General features: G+C 51.5%; 1 protein-coding gene across 1 annotated transcript in view; it reads left to right on the top strand.

Moving 5' to 3' along the window:
* FAM135B (family with sequence similarity 135 member B) overlaps positions 1-21,940 on the top strand; it is a 279,370-nt gene that overhangs the window by 172,378 nt on the left and 85,052 nt on the right. The window contains exons 4-6 of the mRNA XM_082719624.1: positions 8,373-8,512; positions 16,153-16,223; positions 20,515-20,688. Coding sequence (XP_082575750.1) covers positions 8,373-8,512; positions 16,153-16,223; positions 20,515-20,688 — 385 coding nt within the window. The remainder of the gene's footprint in view (positions 1-8,372; positions 8,513-16,152; positions 16,224-20,514; positions 20,689-21,940) is intronic.

Here is a 21,940-nt window from a genome sequence, read left to right on the forward strand (position 1 = left end):
TGACTTACGAACAGAATGGGTTTCAGGATTCCAAGACGGGCCCTTACACCCTTCTCAGAAAACCCCACATTGTGCCTTTCAGGCTAACTTAGCGCCTGCTGCTCGCAGGGGACGTGAATCGGTGGGGGGGGGGGGGGTCGGGCCATCGTGAGGTGTAGCAGGAAACAGCCAGCCTCGGGAACGAGCTGCTCAAGCTAAGGTTCAGCCTGCTTCCACAAATGTTTATGAAATGCCGCTGCCAAAGTCTTAGGGATTGGGTCACTGGGAGCTTTGGGCAGCCATGCATTCTATAAATATTGGCGGGGCCGGGACACCTCACGCAGAGCTGGCTCTGTGCTCAGACCTCACCTTGACGCAGCATCCGCACCGATCACGGAGGACGCGGGTTTTATTCTGAGTGCCACGAGGGGTGATGGTGCCCGGCTTGTATTTTATATTAACAGACCCAAGCATGGTAATAGTAGGAGCGTGTTCAATATTGAGAGAAAATCCTAAAACAACAGAGAAAGGATTAGATTCATCAGAACCACATTTTGAATGTGAATTTGCAGGATTCCAGATGACTGGCTAAGGGGTGAGGGGGACGAATCGAAGGTGACCAGGAAGCGTGGTACTGCTGTGGGTAACCGCAGGGGGACAGGCACATCCAGGAAACAAAAGCAGAGGTTCTGTCTTGGGCGTGTAAGTTCAGTTTAGGGTGTGTATCCGACATCGAAGGAGTAATGTCTCGGGGCCGAGGGACCGTGCACGGCCACGCAGGAGAGAGATGGGGCTGGCGTCACACAGTGGAGGGCTCTCAGCGTCTGAGTGGTGCATACAGGGTTGGGGTGGCTAGGGCCCCTTGGGGAGAGAGAAGAGCCTGTAAAGGAGGAAAGGCATGGGTTCAAGACCCTGACGGGGGTCTGCAGTGCAGAGACGGGGGAGGTGCAGGAGACACGCCATGGGATCGAGGCGGAAGCAAGGTGGCCAGCAGTAAAAACCCATAGTTATTGTTATTTTTCCCTCAGAACTGAGGCTGGGGGCGTTAAAAGTCACCCCAAATCTCTCAGTGAGAAAAAGGAGATTCTCCGTATTCCTCCATTCTTGCAAGCCATGCTCCTGCCCTGGTCCAAGCCTGCTCTCTCCCCAGAGCTGGGGGCACTTGAAAATCCCCCTTGAACTTCCCCTGAAAGTTTTACTAGCAACTGGTAGAATTCTGTTGTGAGTCCTTCCTACAGTCACCTCTGCGACACACCGCTGTCCACGTAGCCACACCTGCAAGATGTTACCCCTCCCCGGCCCCCTCCCCTCCCCCAGGCTGGCTGCCCCTCACGGGTCCTCTTGTTCAATCCCTGCAGCCCTGGAACAGGAGCTCTCTCATCCCCAGTTCACAGGGTAGGAAACTGAGGCTCACACACAAGGAAGTTCCTTGTTTGTAGGAACACAGTGGGCAGATAGCAGAGCCCAGGGCAGACACATGGCGTTTCCCTCCAATCCGTTTCTTGTCCTTGCAGAGGCAGGAGGCTGTGTACTGGGCTCGGCCACAGTTGGCTGGTGGTTAGGACAGATCTGGGGGAAGCCACCTGGGTCCCTGGAGTCTGTTAGAGGTGACGTGCCGGCTTTTTACCTTTGAGATTACATAGCCCTGCCTGTGATTGGCTAACAGAGTGTTACCAAGTGCTGGTCTTACCGGGCTCCCTCTAATAGGTAGGTCGCCATGTTTATAATTAAGTAATTAAGCCTGCTCCGAGTGGATGGGAGAAAGCTCACTGCTGAATTGCAGTGGCAGCCCTTGTTCATTTCCAGCAGGTTAAACGATGGTTTTTGTTTGTTTGTTTGTTTTTGCCTTCTTTGGTTTAGTTTCTGTAAACATGGGTTTCTGCCAGGCCTTGGTGTCTGCTACATAACTTGATTCTTTGTGCGGAGTCGGCTAGGAGTCCCATGTCCTGGGTGCAGGAACTATTGCTGGCATCAGAAACTTCTGATCGCACCCCTTTCCCCCTGCCCCTGCACTCATTAGTAATGACATCACGGATGGCTTCTGTGCATATCTGAGTGACTATAGTATGCACAGCCCAACCCTCTGTCATTCTAGGGCATCACTTCTGCAAAACACAAGGGATGGAGTGATATGAGTCCAGTGAGGACAGAACAAAGTTGGGAAATGTTGGACTAAATGTTGGAGAACATTCTTTGCCATTGCTGTAGCATCACCAGGGACTGGTGTTATGTCCACCATATGGACATATGGCCCATGAGTGATAAACAAACTTAGGAATGAAAGGATGCGACAAAAGCTCAAGATTCAGAGTCCCTGATGTACCGTTTACTGTATTTGATGCTTAAGATGCAACTTAACCTGTGATCATCAGCTTTCTCTGGAGTCAAATGAAGCCTCTCACACCCAAGGTCAAGTGGGATGAGGGATAGAAGGTAGCCAGAGCTCAAGCCAATTTCAGGCTAGTGTCTCTGGAGCAATTTGCAATGCATGAGCAATTCTGTATTTATTATAGTTTATGGAGAAGTGATGCTTCCAAGCCATGGAGTTAATAAATAACAAGGTCTGGCTCAAACCCAGCTTGTTGTACGTAACTTGGAGCTCAGTTCAGATCGGTTAAGTAGGCCATCTAAGATGTTGTAAGTAATGCAGTGTGTCTGGAGAGATGAGAAATGCATTCAGACAGGAGAGGTCCAAGGAAGTGAACAAAGGGGTTTCCCATGTCCTGCCCTGTCCATGCCCATCCAAGGACAGATGTGCGAGTTGGATGCACCCCAAAAGGGACTCTGATTGTCCATTTCTGAATTCCACTGTCTTGCATAGGACCTGACACATAGCCGGTGATTAATAAGAATTTAATGACTACGTGAACATGTTTTAAGCAAAAGCCACAAAAAACTTAATCTGGGATTATGGGTAAGGCATAAACTCGTATCCTTGTTTATTAAAGCAAATTATTCAATATTCCATGGGCATCCCACATTTTAAGTAGAAAGTCAGGGAAACCTTTTTATCTTTTCAAACAGCAACACAAATGCCAGCTGCAACATAGCCTTTTATTGAGGTTGGCAATATGATGTGCTTCAAACACTGAAGGTACACGTACGTCCGCATCTCTCCAGATATCCCACAGCAGTGCTTTTGTATCTAAGCGCCCTGTTAGCCGAAATGCTAACCCACTAACCCGCTTCCCCCGTCTCGCACTGGCTGAGGAGCTGCGGGTTACTCGGTGACATGTGATCCTGACTGGCTGAGGAGCTGCGAGTTACTCGGTGACACGCAATCCTGTTTTGAAAGCCAGGCTGGGAAGGACCTGGGGCCGATCCGTCTCTTGCTACTGGGGCTTCACATGGGATACGGGTGCTCTGTGGAAGGGTCCTTTCGAGTTCCAGGAATTCTGTAGCCTCAACGGTGAGCCCCTTGCTGGTCCGGTCATCTGCAGAAGGCTTGGGGGCCCTGCCTCAGGACTTCCAATGGTCACTTTTTAGGTGACATTTACACGCTCAGCCATTGCTATTCAAAGCACAACCTTTGTGCTGAATCAGATGGATGCACAGAACTTTCTAGCTCACAATGGAACCAGACCAGCCCTTCTACTCATGAACCCTTGGGCCACTGTGAACAGCCGGAGTCGCCATCCTTGAGCCCAGCTTTCCTCAAGCCGCCTTTAGTCCCCGGAAACGGTAGTGCCTTATCCATACGGTACGTTAACACGTCTTTGGTTGGGTGACGTCTGCGCATCCAGTGGGGCTCCCCACTTGCAAATTCCCGAGTCATCAGGGCCTTGGCTGTTGGCTCCCAGGGGTTATGCCTTCCCTATGTGGATTGTTTCCCTTGCACTCTTGTCACAAGCATTTCCAAGGGGTGTAGCAGCTCGGATGGAATCAAAGAAGGACAGGCCATCCCTCTCTAGCTTCGCAGTAAGTGTGCCCTGGTCCTACCAGCCAGAAAACACTGGAGGGGTGCAGTAAGTCACTCTGGCCATTCTCTCGAGAAACGGTGCACATCTGCTTCAAGGTGTTTTTCTTTTCTGCTTATTCTTTGAAACGATTAGGAAAAAAAAAAAAAAAAAAGCGTGGCTTCAAGGTGACTTTCTGTGCTGCCTAGAAATAGCCTGAGAACCACCTGGCATCAAGAATGATGATCACCTTCGTCTTATTAGGAAATCTGCTCCGGTTGGGAGGATTTGACAGTTAAACCTCCTCTACTCATCTCATCTGAGGCTCCGATTCATTGTGGAATTTAGGCAGGGCAGGACCCTTGCCTTCTGTAAGCTCAAATTTAACGGGTGGCCCGAGGCCATATAGTGAGAAAGTATGGGTTGGGGGGCAAATTGAGAAAGGAAGTTTGCCGTACTGCAGGAGGGCCGGTTTTATTTATTTATTTGACATAGAGAGAGTGGGAGAGAGCACACCAGCAGGGCGGAAAGGAGAGGGAAAATCAGGCTCCCTGCTGAGCAGAGAGCTGGACTTGGGGCTCCATCCCAGGAGCTCATGACCTGAGCCAAAGGCAGACGCTTAACTAACTGAGCCACCCAGGTGCCCCCGCCCCCCACTAAAGATTATATTTATTAGAGAGCGAGCGAGCAAGAGAGAAAGGAGGTCCTGGCCTTGAGTGGCTCTTAGTCTAACTTGGCTTTTCCACTCCTGTGAGCTCTGATGTACTGGCGGGCCCTCACATTGGAATACAGCCTCAGTCTGAAGAAATTCAGTGATAGCTTCTCAGCATCTTCTTCGGTCAACAGTCCACGCCTCACCCAGCTGCTTCCAGGCCTGGAGGGTTGGAAGGAGTCTCCCCAGAGTTTTCAGTGTTGAGCACAAACCTGATTCTCCAGGGAGCCCCTCTGTGCCGGCAGAGCCATGGCCATGATCTTGGAATCGGAGTGGAGTCAATGCCCACAGGAGTGCTGCAGGCTCGCACTCCAGCGCAGGGCGTCCATCGCAGGCGAACAGCACCTACACTGTGTAGTCTGCACTCACAGAGGCCTCTGGGGCTGGGGTGGAAGCAGCTGGGTGAGGCGTGGACTGTTGACCGAAGAAGATGCTGAGAAGCTATCACTGAATTTCTTCAGACTGAGGCTGTATTCCAATGTGAGGGCCCGCCAGTACATCAGAGCTCACAGGAGTGGAAAAGCCAAGTTAGACTAAGAGCCACTCAAGGCCAGGACCTCCTTTCTCTCTTGCTCGCTCGCTCTCTAATAAATATAATCTTTAGTGGGGGGCGGGGGCACCTGGCTGGCGACCGGCAGCGGGAAGGTCCTCCTCCGGGTTGTAGACATTTAGAGATAATGTAGATACGCAGATTGTTGGTACCACTCATTATGTGGTGTGTGTGTGTGTGTGTGTGTGAGAGAGAGAGGGAACTCAGCAGAACCTAAAAGTCTTTTTACTCTTGCCTTCTGGCCTGGAATTCCTGTTAAGCAGCTTGCAACTCACTCGTGGATTGGTGGGAGCTGGAGAAGAATCCCCCTGCCTCTGTCCTAGTATCTTCCTCCCACCCCCTCCTCTCTTCCTCTCCCTTCCTTTTTCTTCCGTCCCCCAACTGCTTGCCACTACTTCATTTGCCCTTAAATTCCCAGCTGTCCTTTCACATACTTACGCATGGTACCAACCCTGAGACACACGGAAGCAGATATTTGGGGAGACTCGACTCTATGCTTTCTGATTGGGCCCCATGAGTGGAACCCCAGTTCCCAAATAAATAAAAGCATTCTAAAGAGACCTGTGGCTCCTGACCCCACAACAAAGAAAGGGCAGCATCCTGGATGTCCCCAAGGTCTCCTAGGGTGGTGAGAACATGCACGTTCCTGGTCTCTGGGTGTCCAGTGCCTGACCCATACAAGGACGGTGATCAGAATGAGTGCTCTAAGGAGAGCTCCGTGAAATGAGCTGAAGAGCCGGTCCTAGAAATTCCAGGAAGGGGACTTGCCAAGGAGAAGAAAGCCCCATTTCCTTCCGAATATCAGGAAGAGGGAGCCAAGATAATGGGCGAGGTATCAGCGTGCGCATTGCCACGGTTGAGGGAAGATTGTCCGTGGGGATGAAGGAGGCAGGCGTTGTCTCTGTGATGCCCACAGTTCTGGAGGGTGTCCGTGGTCAGCGAGCCTGCCCTTGTAAGAAGACCACTGCTTTATGCCCTACTTACTAGTCAGAAGAAAACGACACAGGAAGTCCCATAGGGCATGAGAAATGCCTCATGCGGGGCCTCACAGGGGCACTTTGGGATTTGGCGATCTGTGAAATCGTGGAGTCCTGTGGTCTAGTTTGTCAGTCTGCTCAAAGTCAGAGGAGTCTAATCTGCCATAGAAATACAGCCAGCGAGCGGCGCCTGGGTGGCTCATCGGTTGGGCATCCGACTCGATGTTGGCTCAGGTCGTGATCTCGGGGTCATGAGATCGAGCCCCACGTCAGGCTCTGTGGTCAGTGGCGAGTCTGCTTGAGATTCTCTCTCTTTCTTTGCTTCTTCTCCTGCTCCCGTGTGTGCGGGCTCTCTCTCTCTCTCTCATCTAAAATAAATTTTTAAAATCTTAAAAAAGAAAATGTAGCCAGTGGACCTGTATTCAGCAGAAACTGCTCAGACCTTTTCCTAAGCACAGAGTCATCCCACTACATATTGTACACTCAGTATGTGCCTGGTCTTAGGAGCTTGATTTATTTTATGCTTTTTATGTCGGTACGGATCCCAGGAGGTCGGGGTGGATATGCCCATTTTTCACGCAGAAAGCTGTGGTTACAAGGGGTGATGTCACTTGCCCAAAAAGGCCGGTGATTGAACTGTTTTGCTGGCTGTCCCTCGTGGTACTAGACGGCTCCGTGCTGCTCTGACCTTCAGAGTCGTTACCCCATCCGTCCTCGGCCACGGTGTCCGGCTGGCTGATAGATCCACTAGGCCTTGACAGTGATAGAGAAAGGGCTGGTGCAGCAAAGAAAAACAGAAAGGCATTTGCACACAAGGATCACTTCTACTTAAAAGCCACATCAATTTGAATCCAGCAGGTCTAAATAGGTCTGCATTAGCCTGGCGATTCTCTTTCCTTCTTGACAAAGTGCAAATTAGAGCAGACACATCTGAGCAGCCTTGGTAACGACCTGGGGCTTCACTTGTTTTTCTTCCCTCTGCTGAAGCTACAAGGCAGGTGTTAGCTTGGTGTCACTCTGCACTGGGGGCTGAGAGCGACCCTTTGTTCCCGGCTCCCCAGGATTCTTCGAGGCATCTGAGGACAATGCACAAGGCACTTGAGCTGTTTTTCTTTGCTGTGCAACCGCACTGATTTTTCCTGTTATTTTCTGGGCTTTCTTTGCAAACATGCCATTTCTTTTTGTAGTGATTTATAGAGGATCAACCTTTTTGCTAGGAGATGGGTACATTTTGTTCCTTTACTTGGGATTTCTTGGTTGTTAAATAGACGTGAGGATAAATTCTCACAATGCCTCATCACATACAAATACCAAGACTCCTGCCTCTTTTCTATTGAGCCGTGGTTCTCTTCATCTGTAGTAAAATCTTCCCTAGCAATTTCCTGGAAGGATTAAGAAAATGTAACGTGCATGAACTCATGTTGGAAGCTGCAAAGTACCGCATGGCTGGCCATTTTATGAATAAATAACCGTTGCCTTATATTGTAGAAACATTAGCATTATTTATGTGAGAATGTTTTTTTTATATTTTCCCTAGCGTGCGGTTTAGGTGTGAAGTGGTTCTGAGAAATTCACCTGTTTGCTTTCCATAACTCTGGTCAGCAGATGCAGACAAGTCTCTCGTCCTCATGAGACAGATGCGTCTCTCTGAAGTTGAACTCAACGTGCAGACAGGGTTTAGGGATTAGGGTATACTTGGAATGCTTTGGAAGACAGAAGAGTTGAACAAGGTCCTTTAAAGACTTGATGTCTAGTACCATTAGAATTCACTTAACCTGAAACTCAAGACACAGTGTTCTCCACATCATACATGTTATGTGAACAACATTTTCAGGAAAGAGATTCTGAGGGCACAGGAGGTCCTTGGAGAAGGAAAAGAAGTTTTTGTCTTTATTTCTCTGTTCTTCGCTTCCTCCCTGATTACAGGAGAGGAGGATTGTGGAAAGCCTCACAGAGGAGGGGACATGTGAGCAGGTGAGAGACTGAGTGGGCACTGATTTCCAAACAAGGAGCACTGCACGACAAGATCAGATCATGTGGTCTGTAAGGGATCAATAAGGTTCTTCTGAGATGACAGGCTAGTTCCCGCAACAGCAATCTTTATAGGGTGCGATGCTGTTTTTCTGTGGTTTTCATGTTTGGACACCACGATGTGTTTGGGAGCCATTGCTGTCTTTGAGCCGGACTGACATTGGAGGAGGCCGCAGGTACAGGACGGACCTGGAGCTCACCGGCTCTTACTCCTTCTTGTCTTGCAGACAGCAGCAGCCTGCACTCAGCCTACGCCCATGAGAACGCCGTGCACAGCAGGGTCTTTCAGATCTTGTACAGGAACGAAGAGGTCTCCATAAATGACGCCGTCCTCTTCCGCGCTCATTTGCTCTTAGATGGAGAAAGGGTAAGTCACGCGATCTGCTGCCAGCCACGAGGGCTTTTGTCTCCATTGCTGGGAAAACGGGAAGTGAAGGAGAAGCCATAGATTGGCTCTGAAGTCCGACAGGATTCATGACTTTAGAGAATCCACGCACTTACTCATTTATGCTTTTTGTACTTTTTCTTTTATCCATATGCTTCCTCCTGCCATGTTCCGAGCAGTTTGCATCAGCTTCCTGACTGACGCTTTTGTTCATTCTTCATGTGCCCGTTGGTTTGTTGGTTCTGGGGCTCCGGCGAGGAGTCAGTCAGCAGACGCCCACTGGGTCTCTGCATTGTGTGGGGCTCTGTGTGGGGCCCTTGGCTGGGGGACAAAGCGGCAGGAAAGGTGGCCAGAACTCTACCCTCGAGGGATTGGGCACAGGGATAGAGAGTAGTGCCCTGGTGGGTGACGTGCACGACGCTGGCTGAGTGTTCAAACAAACAAAGGGCCCCCAGGATGGAGAGAGGAGCCCTGTGGGGGGCACCGATGGTCCCGGCAAGGAGCTGGCTTCGAGACGCACAAACTCAGAGTCCCTCGGATGGAGGGAAGCAGAAAGGGAACCCCATGCAGAGGGGGTGGGCAGCATGAGAAAAAGCCCATAGACCTCGGCGATCTCATCCTGCTGGTAGGAACCTTGATCAAAAATTCTGTATTCCTCAGATTAACGTATTTCAAAGAAATATCTGAAGTCTGAGCCGTTGCACCCGCTTGCCCAGTTCCACCTCCACTCCCCTTCCCCACAGCCCGGCTGCTCACTTGTTGCTAGAAGACCTTGAAGGACGTGGAGGTCCTTCCCATTTTAGGAAAGTCGGATTAGAGGCATGTCCCCCACTTACATTCCCTCAGTGTGTGCAGCGGGTCCTGCTGGCCAGGTGACATCTTCCTCCTGCCCGTGGTTTTCTGTCCACGTCTTCCATGGTCTAGGTGGTGACCAGGTCCTGTTATGTGGCCGGAGATGAAAACCTGTCCCTCATTCTTCATTCATGTATCATCTATCTGTCCCTCAGAGATGGACTCAGTACTGACTAGCACCTGTTAGGGACTAAAGCTAGAATAAGAAAATATCCCTGGTGTCTTGGGGCTTGTATTTTACTGTTCGATGAGCACGTTACAGTGAAGTGAAGTAAACCGTGTGCCACCCTGTCCCTGAGCCTCGCAGTGCCCGCCGCTCAGCTTCCTCGTCTGTAAGGAGCACCCGCAAGGGCCTGAGATTGGGAGTTGGCACCCCCGTTGGAGGGCCTGTGGGGCTACCGCTGGACCAGCGTGGAAGAGAGTGCTTGGCAGGGTGACTCTGCAAGGCTCCTGCTTCCTGATCACCTGGAGCTCCTGCTCCTACACTACAACCTTCACACGAGATGACGCTTATTCCCTGGAGGACAAGGGACAGGCAGGAGGCGTCAGCCTTGAGTGAGATCCCAGTGCCGAGGAGCTGGGCAGGCTAGGTGCTCGGGGAGATGGCATCCCTGGCGGGGGGCACAGCAAGGACAAAGGCCGTGAGGTGGGAATGAGGTTGATGTGTCCCAGCAAAAGCAGTAAAGCCAAGGTGACTTGTGCTGTGAGTGGAGGGAAGGAGCAGGAGGTGAAGCTGGAGAGGTGGTTGGAGTCAGACCTAGTGCTGCCGGCGCGTGGGAGGGAAGAAGGGGCTTATCCCTGCTGGTGGGGAGCCACGGATTTGGTCCGAGAGGTGGAAGGGCACGATGTTTCTCTTAGACTCTGCCCCTCACCCCCTCCCAGTCGGTGAGCTTCTCAGGGCTGCGGTCTCCTCTCTGTCTCTGCAACACCGGGGCCTGCCATCGGACTCGGTCGGAGACAGCCAGCCGGCGTGAGCAAATGACTCGGTGAATGAACAGATTCAATTTGGAATTCCTCTTTTTAGGGCCTTTGGAACCCCCTTCTCTCCAAGCAGAAGCCGGCATGTCCAGGGCCTGTTAGCCTTCAGTTACGCTGAGCCTCGTCTCCCTTGTGCCCTCACAGTGACCTTGAACGCTTTGTCTGTAACTGACATCCCGGAGACCCAAAGCAGCTCCCGTGAGCTGGGCCCACTGTCCCCTGACGGCTGGTGCCCTGCCCGCACCTTCCCCGCCCGCTTTGGACCCCGGAGCCGACTGCATGCATTGCCCCGGAGAATCCTTACCTTCTGGTCTGTTTGGGCTCAGCTTGTGAGAGGCCTGGCGGTGACTGGAGGGGAGGTGGGAGAGTGGGCTCCTTCCGTGCTGGGTCCGAGAGGGCTGCTCGTCCTGTGTGCGGGAGCCCGGCCTGTGACAGCCAGGGGTACATGTCTCTTTCCACCTCCGCATTCAGCGACATCCCGTTCAGCTGGAAATCGGTTGTGGTGGAAATATTTGTACCAGAGAAATCGACAATGCTGCCAATCAGGGTTTTTAACTTTCCTTCTGAGACCCGGTTGTTAAACGTTTAGCCAAGGCCTCAGCTCAGGACAGGGGGCTCACTCCACGTAGCTTTCTCCCCAGTTCTGACAACCACTCCCTCTGAATGTGTCTGCTGGCCTGGGGCGGTCCGGATGTCCTGCAGTGACCACCCCTGACGCCCCGGCCCTCGTCTCTAGCTCCCATACACCCTCCCCACCCCCTTGTGAGTCAGCACTTTCCTAAACTGCATATAGTCTTCATCTTGAGAGCGTCCTCTGCTTCCTTCCTGCCCAGTTTAGGAAGAGAGCGCGGAGGTTACTTTGAGCGTCAAGGTCTCCAGACGAGTCGGTGCGTCCACACGTGTCTTACCCCAATTCTCCCAAGAGAACACCGGTTTACCTCTCGTGGGCCATCGTCATTCGCCATGTTGACCTCCGAGCCCTTCTGGGCAGCAGCTACGTTGGGAGGCTGGGTTTGGACATCGCTCGGGTGTGTTTGTCGTCTGTCATCTGAATTTAAGACGTGCTGCCACCCCGGCAGTTTGTAGCCTTTCTCCACGTCCAAGTTCAGCTCATGTGAGGTTGTAACAAGCCTCGGTTTTGAGGTTGAATGGGGAGTCCTTGTGACGATGCACATTGCTTCCTTCCTCTACCGAGTCACGCATCTCTATAAGCCAGTAATTTGTTGCAGCCTTGGGGTACTCCAGACAGCGGCAAACAATGCCACCCAAGTCAGGGACAGTTAAAGTTAGGAAGATAGGTCCATAAACGCTGTGTATCGAGCATAGAGGCATTAGCTCTTTGTCAGTGACTACCTGTGTTTGGCAACCAAAACACTGCCTGTAGCCACGTGGCCAGAGCTCGCGTTCCCGCGTGCACACAGCCCGTCACTGTGGACAGCGGACACTCATCTGATGGCTACACGTCAAGCGTACGGTTGCCCATGCTATGGGAAATGTAGACACGAAGATTGTGTCTGCACTGTGAGGGCACGGGTCAGTGCAAGACGCGGCCATGGGCAGAAGCCATCCCAGCTTAAGGCTTAGGATAGACTGTTTCCACGACAGTTGCAAAGCGTGAGTGTGAAAGTAGGATGACGGTTTTGCTTGCATACCCTCTGTGCAATCACTCCGGGAACTCGGGAAGGCTGACAAATGCACAGAAGAGTAAGAGGGAGAGCACCACCAACAACAGAGTTAGCCAGAGTAGAGGAAAAACATGATAAGGGGGCGGAAAAGCCTGGAAGCCCGGGATGAATGTCATAGACCAAAGTACAACAACAAGGTGTTGGGCATTGCTAACGGCAGCTGCAGGCAGCGCTGAGCTTCCCAGCAGCCCAGGCAAGGAAGGCTGTTCTCAACAGCAAGATGCTTGGCGCCCTGAGAAGGAGGAGGAGCAGATTACACCAAAAAGTCTTTCTCGATAAGCTTGCATGTTTATAGAGTTAAAAAGGAAAGCATCTCTCGAAGTGTGACCCCTTCTTGTACCCACACCACAGAAACCTGGCGTGCTTGTTCACAATGCAGATTCTTGAGCCTGTCCCAGACCTAGTGAGCCAGGCAGAGGGAGTTGATTCAGACTTGTGAATCTTTAAGGGATGTGTGGAATTTCCACAGGAGGCCATGAAGGGCTTTTGAGACCACAGGTAGCATATCAAGGGCAGGGAGAAACAGTGAGGTGGACAGCAGACCTGGGGAAGAAACATCATTTCTGGTGGGGTAGGAGGCAGCACAGGTGCGAGGCTGGACAGGAGCATTGAAGACTCAACACATAGCACGGGCCTCGCTGACCACCATAGATAACCTGTTCTGAGGCTCCCTCAGGAGTCAGGAGGAGGAGAGCTAGGATTGGAAATATAGAAAGTGGGTCCAATGCTCCAGAGCATGGGGGCAGAGCTCTGGTCCTTGCATGCTGGAAGGCACCACAGCAAAGGCAGCCACGGTGGGGATGGGTGGAGAGAGGAAGCTGTGTTTCAGCTGAGCGCAGCCCATAGACCTGGGCTCAGGTTAAGCATAAGGGACATGGCACATCCTGTAGTCAAGGAAGGTCAATGGGCGTTGACTGTATTTTGGCCAGAAAATGGGCTTGGGGTCCATGGAAAGTCCAGGGTAGTTAGAAGAAGACCCGTTTCGTTTTGGGGAGTGGTAGGAATTCAGGTTGAGTCATGATAACACCCCAGGATCTTAACATAAATACCGCCTTGCATTTCTAAGATGTGTGTTGTGTGGTGTTATGCTGAGTGTTTTGCTTGGGAGAGCTCACCGAATCATCACTACAGTCCTGTGATGTGTCTTACAGATGAGGATACAGAGATGTAGAGAGAGTTAGTAGCTGGAGCGAAGTCATGCCGCTCGGAAGTGATAGAGGTGGGGTTTGAACCCAGGCAGCCTGACCAGGACATCTGTGTTTACGAGCAGTATGCAGGCCTGCGTGTGGAGTTGGTGGGGGGGGGGGTGCGGTCCTGGGAGGGTGGGGGTCAGTCCCCTAGGAATTCAGAAATAACAGTAACTAGTATTTGTTGAGCATGGTCTTTGTTCATACACTGAGTTCAGTCCTCTTTGTTCATTTTCTTAGTCACACGACAGCGGTGCTGTCTAAGAATAAAGGTCATACTTACCCTCATCTTCCAGATCAGAAAACCAAGTTAGAGAGGTTCATTGGCCCAGGGTAGAGCCAAGGATGGCACCCAGGTAGACTGACTTCCACTGTTACCTACCTTGCCACCGGGCTGGGCTGTGGCTCAGGAGAGACGCTGACAACGGAGGAGAAGATGCGAGAGTCACATTACGAGGAGCGTCAAAACCAGCCGGGGGGAGAGCGCATAGCCCAGCCACTCAGATGGCACCGTGCAAGAAGGCCAAAGAAGCAGATGAGCCCTTGACCGAATCTGGTCCATGGGCCTCACTCACCAGTTGGCCTTGGGAGAGCTGAATCGGGAGCTCGCTACTATACTGACCCTCAAGGTCCTCATTTGGGAATGAAGACAGTATTTCTGAATTCACGGTTTTGTCCACGTTGAATAAGATACAATGGACAGTGGAGCTCCCAGGAGCTCCTCTGCAAATACTAGCTTCTGTGACTATGTCCAGAGCTACACCACATGGCTTGCTGGTGCTAGACATTGACTCGAAAGGGAGGTGATGTCTTTAACCACGTAGGGCAGAGCAATGGAAGGGCACACACACAAGTGTTGGTGCATGTGTGCATGTGCAAATGTGTGCGTGTGTGTAACCTTCTCCATGTGCCCATGCATGAGTGTGTGTGTTTGGAGGGAGGGGAGGGCAGCCAACAGCCAAGGGCGAATTCGGTGGTCAGCTTCATTCTGGAGCCTCCTGGAATTAAATTATTGAGACATCAGTAAAGTCGTAACCAGGCTCAATCTAGCCACAGCTCATCCTGGCCCGGGATTCCTCTCCTGGTTCCAGAGGATTTGCAGCAAGTTTAAAACTGGAGCTCACAGTGAATCGTTGCTAGCCAGCATGCTCAGGAGGTGGTTAGGCGGCCCTCCTTTGCCAATCTCACTTCCTAGGAACGGGTGGCAAGAGGCTCCGTTGCTTGGGTTGTGTGTACGAAGCAGGGTTTGCGATTATGCAAAACAAAGCTAGAAGCGGAAGTTATTCATAGCACTTGGATCCAGCAAAATGTTAACTTCTAAAAGCTTTTTTTTTGAACAAATTTTAAAACCCTGGGGACCTAAAGATAAATTCCATCCATATGTCTCTGCTGAGCTATGCTTAACCAGGAACGTGTTTCCAGAGATGCCTTTGGGTAAGAGACTTCCACCCCTGTGGGATGAGGACATTTGCAAAGAAACAAAACCCAAAAGGAGTGGGGGTGGAGAAGAGCTTTATTTATTCCTCAGGATACATGAATACTTTCTATGTGGCAGGCTCTGTTCCAGGAGCTGGGGATCCAGAATGAATTAAGACTACTCTCTCTCTTAATGGTAACTGATTAACAGGACACGAGGCAAGGAAATGGCCAGGGGGGTTTGGCCACAGGCCAGTTGGGGACTGTCCGTGAATGCGGGGAGCCTGATCCAAACCGGGCTTCTAGATGGCAGCCCTGTGCTGCCAGATCCAGGGATTTTTTTTTGTTTTTTTTTTGTTTTTTAATAGAAGCTGGAGACTTGTGATAGAAATGTGAAGTTGCCTGATTTTTGAATGTTTGCAATTTGTGAGTTGCAACTTGCAGCTTTGTGCAGACTGAACAAAATGTGTCTGTGGATACAATCTGGCTCACTGGCTTCCAGGTTAGAAACCTGAAGCAATTGTCATAGGCAGCATCAAATGCTGAGAGAGAAATTAGAAACCAGCATTTTGCGGGGTTTCAGGGACGAAGAGCTCCGGCCAGTCGGGCATGGGGAGGAGCCGGAGTTCTGGTCCAGGAGCACAGTGCTTACCTGGGTTTCTCCACGGAGCAGGAGGAGCAGCGGGATCTGGTTTTTGGCAAGCAGTCTTCCTGGAGGTGGGGGGAGGGTGTTCAGTTTGGGAAAAGAAGAATGAGGGGTGCCAGCTTTTAGGTGTCTGTGGGAAGCTGGCAGGTAGAACCAATAGATCCCTTTGCGGATTGATGAAAACAGGAAAGTTACAAAGGAAAGCAGCTGTGGAAATGCCAAACTGTCCCAAAGTGTCAACGGTTGAGTGTAACAGACCTCAAGACAAAAACAAAAGCTCTGCTTTCTCAGGAAGCTGAGCCACCTTGGAGAGTGACTTCACTGTCCCGAATGTCAACAGCCTTCTCTGGACACCTGGACAGTGGTGCCCAGCAGGTGGGCGTTCCTAAAGGCAGAGACACTGTCACCTGCACCAGCGTCCCATCACTAGCCAAATGGGGTTTCCTGTGGGCAAGTTCACAGCTATGCCCTCTTCCCAGAGCAGATGTCACGGAACACTTCCCTCCTGCCTGAAAGGATGCCAGATCAGATCTGTTGGGGAAATAAAGTTCTCAAAAGTCCTGTGATAGAGCAAACTTAAAGCAAACTTATTTAACTTTTTTTTTTTTTTTTTTTTTGCACATTGACTTACCCCCTACCTTTGACTACGTAAATCTCTTCCTTCTGTTTTCCTGGGAATACACACAGATCTCCCCTTCATCTGGGATTCCACGGAATGTGCATGGGAATTCTGCTTTACAAATGGAGTGAAATTAACCTTGTGGAGAGAGGCTTGTCTTAAACTGTGAGAAACCGACCAGCCACATTTTTGATCTGGACCAGATCTGACCCTTAACTCCTCTGTGCTTTCTCTTGCAGGTGGAGGAGGCGCTAAGTGAGGTCGATTTTCAGCTCAAGGTGGATCTGCACTTTACGGACAGTGAGCAGCAGTGAGTGTCCCTGACGTCCTGAACGGTGGGCCTGTGGTTTCTTCCCTCTGGCCCTTCCCTGTCCCTGGGGCACCTCCTGGCCCTGAGTCTTAGAACATGGCTCAGAAACTTGGTTCCTGAGCAGCTAGAGTGGCCTCCACTGCCACAGCCCACTGAATCACGGGGCTGGGGTGTCCGTGCATTTTAAGCCAGTCGCTCGCATGCTGCGTGCACAGAAAACAGCCGGCCCGCTTGCCTTCATTATGTGGCGCCATCTCGTCGCTGACACCTCCATTCGTCTTCAGTGCAATATTATTTTCATTAGGTCTTTAAATGAATGACCATACTCTGAAGCAGCAAGTCTCAAGGCTCCCTCTGAATCCAAGGAGATTCGGCCGGGATTCTGCGTCTTTGTACTAAATGTCCGCTATTATGTTTCAACTCTCTGAAAATTGAAAATCCATTTATGGGTAACCTGCTGAGTAAACAAGCAGGAGACAGCGGCTTTTCTTCCGGGAACTGCTTCCTTCTCGGCCTGTGCTGGGGCCTCCTCTCCTGCTCGGGCGAGCTGTCAGTCGTAGGTTCTGTGAGGTCAGAAGGGGATGGTCCCTGTTTCTGGGATCATAAGTCCAGTCAAGGATATTAGCAAAACTGCAACCTCTCATCCGGTTTCTGACCTCTTCTTTGCCCTTGTCCCCGCCTGTACCCCACCACTCCCAGCCCCAGGCCAGCTCAGGTCAGGAAGCTCCTGGTGCAGAGGAGGGACAGCGGGCGGCTTCCTACTTGTTTCTGCCTCCTTCCCAGCTGGGATGTGTGGACCTTGCAGGGTCAAGTGCAGTAAGGAGGAAGGAGATGGCGGGGATGGGGGTGGGCAGGGGTCATGAAAGGCAGATTTAGTTGCTCTTGGGGTATCCCTATACATTCCTTGCGGATCTTGAGATGTCGGTGATCCGATGTTTCCACACCTTGAGAATGGACATCTGCTGATGTGTAGATGGTCACATCTGGTGTCCTGGGCGTCAGGAGTATCTGTCCATGGTCCTGCCATGGGTTCTGGGCTTAATAGCACAGATGCTCCTTCTTGTCTGGACCCAGCCCTTCTGGCCGTGCATTTCGCTCATACCTGCTTCTTATTCCTTCGTGGGATGGTGGATGCTTGGGAGATCTTATTCTCCTCACAGCATCCCCATGGTTTATTATTCTAGAGCCATACTGAACTCAGAGCCCCTGTAGGAGACTGGCTTTCTTCCTAACCTAGAGACTCAGAAGTGAAGCTCTTGGTTCTGGTCTCCTCTGTCCCCTCAGACATCTGTGATTTCTGTCTTTCATGCACCTCATTCGTCCACTGGTATTCTCTTCCCATGCCTGCTTCCTTCAGAAACACCCATCTGTCACTCCGTGGTAGACATTTCTAAGTCGTCAGAGAATCCTACCCCTCAGCCTAGAAGTCCTGCATCCCACCAGGCAGCCTGAATGCTAGCCATGGTAGACCCAGGGATTGAGACCATCTTGCCATCAAAAGAGTGCTTAACAGAAAGGGACACAAAGCACATGAAATTCAACATCTCACACTCTGTGCTCATCAACCACAAGGTGCTGGTCAAATCTCAGAACGTTCCTACATCTCAGAAGCCTCATTTACGAAATGGACATTATTATACAATTGGTTCCTCATGAGTCTGTTATGAAGATTAACAGAGACAACATCTCAAGTGTGTGGCCGGCCTAATCCATGTCTTCTTCCTCCTTGTGGCTTCCTAGATGCACACGGGTCGAGGGTTCCCTATGTCCCTTCCTCTCAGCAACACAGAGCCCTTAATCACAATCAGAACAGGGGAGCTTCATGGACTATAAGATTAGCTAAGAGGAACAGGAAGCAAGAGGCTGGCGAAATTCCTAATGCCATATTTTTTCATTTTCATAAATTGGGTTTAAGGATGAGACAGTGTCTGTAGCACATCCTGGGGACACATATTAGACTTTGAAACATGACCCAGGCAGAGGCTTCTTTAGAACCATGTAGACCAGAGTGGAGACCAGTTGGGGAAGCACCGTGTACAGTCTAAGGGATTTCGAAGGTCTCATGACCCCCATCTCTTCCAGTGGTTCACTGTGGGCAGGGCGATTCTGTCCCCAGGGACATTTGGGCAACATCTGGAGACATTTTTGGTTGTTACGCACAGGGTGCTGCTACTTGAACGTGATGGATAGGGTTCCTGGATGCCAATGAAGATCCTACAGGGCGCAGGACAGCACCCCACCCCCGACAGACGGTTATCCCATCCCCAAAGTCAAGATCAGCCTGCTCTCGTCTTCCCTCGGGCTCGCACCTACTGCACTGTGAAGGTTCACGAGCGTACGCCTGTGAAGGAGCAAGGAACTCACTCCTGCCCATCAGATCCCATTCTGTCCCTGGGCAATTCTGCCTATGAGGAGATTCTTCTTTATTTAAGCAACAAGTCCTTTTTGTGTGCCTTCCCTCCGTTCCCCTGGATTTTAGTCCGTGCAACCACTTAGAGAAATTCTCAGTCAGCTTGACCCTTTAAGATCAGGTAAACAAGACTTTTTGATAAAGTCATCTCTTCATCTCCAATTAAATATCAGGGCTCTTTCTCTATGTTTTGGGCTTTTTATTTTATTTTTTTAAGTTCCTTTATATAAATGCAGACACTCTCCGCTCCGTGCTCTCCAGTTTACCTCCGTCCCTTCTACACGGAAACCACTATGGACGGATTTTTATCTCCATTGATTGGTTCTAGCCACATTTTAGAGCACAAAACAGCTATCACCTCTTTTATTCTGAGGTCTTTACTCCGATTAATGTGACTTAAATTCTTTTTTCACGTGTTTGACACCTTCACTACCCTGACATGTACTTCCCCTCTAGTGTTCTAGCCTAAGAATATCTCTGGGATTCCCACAAGCCTGTGTATGAATGGACTCCAGTACAGTCCGGTAGTACAGAACGGACTGCGTGGTCAGATGAATGTGGGTCCGGCTGGTTCTGCCTTAGGCCCTGGCAGCAGGCGGTTCACTCATGCTGGCTTTACTTCCTCGTGTGTAGACGGAATGATGCTGGGAAAGGCCTCACAGGATCATCATGTGGGTTAAGGGAAAAGCACTGGATTCCGTTCATGGTAAAGCCTCAGTACATTGTTCTCAGAATCAAAGCGACTATAAACGTTAACGACTTTCGGAGGCTCAGGAGGGATCCTCCCGGCCCCTTCCAGACCATGCTTCTCCTGGGGAAGAGAGGAGGCCCTGTTTGTGGTCTGTTCGCGGAGCCACACGGGGCTGCTGTGATTTGGGTGTTTGTTTGGCTTTCCTTTGCACACAAGGCATAAGCAGCAAAGATTCCAGGAAGCAGCGTTGGGGCAGGCCCTGCAAGTTTGCTGCCCTTGCTCTCTCTGTGTCTCATTTCCCCATCTGTGGAGGAAGCAGAAGTTTGTCCCTGAGCTTCTGCTCTACTCATGTCCCTCCAGGCTTCCCAAGTGCTCTGGCTCAGAGAAACTTGGAGAACCTGAGGGATTAGTTTCCAGAGCTTGAGATTAGCACTGGAGGAATTTTATTCAGAGAAGAAGCAACTGTATTTTTGTCACCAGAGGCTCTGTTGGACCTTGCCTACCAGCCAGTTCGTCTCTTGGGAATCAGACAGGCACCAAGGACAAAATGCTAGAGCAAAGGTTGAGGAATCCATGATAAAAGTGGTCAGACTATTTAATCTACGGTATGCTTAGGGACTCATACACCCCTTTGGCCAGACAGTTATTCTCTTCAGTGAGCAAACACTGGGCCAGCTTCTACAGTGTGCAGGATAAGATGCTAGGTGTTGAGGATAGAAAGGCTGATTAGTCACATTTCCTGGCCTTAGGAGCTAGAGATCTAGTAGAGAGCACAAACTTAGAAAGGAAGTGCTTTCCTGCATGTGGGGGGAGGGGGAGGAGCAGTGGGGGAGGGGGAGGAGCAGTGGAGGAGGGAGGGGAATAGTGGGGGAGGGAGACCGTGGACGGCTTCTGTGTTGAGATGAGCCCTGGGAAGGGTCTGAGTGTCCACGCCTTGGAGCCCCTGGGCTGCCGACAGAGAGAAATAGCTGTGTGATGCCTCCTGACTTCTTTTTCTTCTTGGACACGGGGTTTCTTCATCTGCCAATCACAGGAGAAATGATTTCTACTAGACAGGGTGATTGTAGGGATTGACTAAGATGATGTGCGCGTGGTGGTGGGCCCGGGGAGAGGCTGTCATGCAGACCTGTGTGAGTGACAGCCGGGCCGGCCCGCCGTCACTCAGGGGCACGCACTCGCTTGCCTTCCAGGCTGAGGGACGTGGCGGGGGCCCCCCTGATCAGCAGCCGTACACTTGGCCTACACTTCCACGCCTGGAGGGGTCTGCACCACCAGGTCCCCGTCATGTTCGACTACTTCCACCTGTCAGTCATCTCGGTGACCATCCACGCCGCCCTCGTGGCCCTGCAGCAGCCCTTGATCAGGTAGGAAGCGATGGCCATGATCCCGGAGGTGCAGGGGCACCCCTCTGCCTTTCTTGTTACGCTCCATCCCCGGGGCAGCTGGGGGGCTCTGGCCTGGCTGGGGTTGGCCGGGCCGACCACAGGAGCTTCTCCCAGGCTGACTGTCAAGGCTCTGGGCCTCCCTCAGGAGTTGGGGTGAGGTGAGCGGGGTGGGGGAAGGCATTGGGACTCCGGGGTGCACGGGCAGGGAGCCAGGGGCTGAAAACCTGCCGGCAGCGGGTCATACCTGGACCCCGTGCCGGGCTTTGCTTATTCTAATGATGCCTTGGCTGAGAAGTCCCCGCATGTCCCTGAGACACACTGTTTTTATCACTAAGCCAGGAGCCCTCATACGGCCCAAGCGCAGAAGAGGATGCGGCCAACCAAGCCCGGGGCAGGGGCTCTGTCTGCTGGCCCCTCCCGGGCTTGCTGTTTGTTCCAAAGCAGGACCCTGAGGTTTCAGAAATGCCACAAGTGGAAGAACAGAGTTGGTACCTTGTTGTGTGCCTGGCATGGCCAGACATACGCCAGGTTCCTTCGAAACCTTGCCGCTGCTCACGGGCATGAGTTGCTCGGGTGTTCAAAGGGATATTCACAGAGAGAATCTTATAGACTGGAGTCCTGGGAAAGAGCTAACCTTCCAGGGTCCCTTCTCAGGACAGCTTCTCCGCACTGGGAGTTAAAATGCCTGTGGGGGACACTGCAGTCCCTAGTGATTACTGTTGGGTGAGGCCCAGTTTGGGGTCAGTGAATAGGGAAGGAGGAACCCGGATCCTGGCCAGGTGCCATGGCCAGGAGATGCTGCCCCTGGAGACCTTCACTCAGTCCCTGGGCCTCTTGGCCGAGCTCCATCCTGGGTTGTGTTTGCTGATGGGTTTAATTCAGACACTGACCTTGAATGGTAGACAGGGTGCCTATGTATCAAGTCAACAATAATTCCCAAGTGAAGAAATGTTGGCCGGAGAGAGAAAAGCTCAGTGGACTAAAAAAGCCTAGTTTCTGAGAGCAAAGGGAGCCCTCCGTAGGGTGGGCCTTGAGCAGCCTTGGGTTTTGAACTGGGGAGAGTCTTTGGGGGGTGGTTTTTAGCTTAGGGCCCGTGAATGGAGCCAAGGACACTGGAGGTGGAGAGAGCTGACGTCGTGGGCTGTGTGTGCGCAGTGTCTGGCCCCTTGGCCCTGCTGGCAAGCGTGAACAAGTGTGACCTTCTCCTGCCCACCACGGATTGAGCTCCTTC

The sequence above is a fragment of the Mustela nivalis genome (genome assembly GCF_964662115.1).
Source record: "Mustela nivalis genome assembly, chromosome: 2".
In the NCBI taxonomy this organism is placed as follows: Eukaryota; Metazoa; Chordata; class Mammalia; order Carnivora; family Mustelidae; genus Mustela; species Mustela nivalis.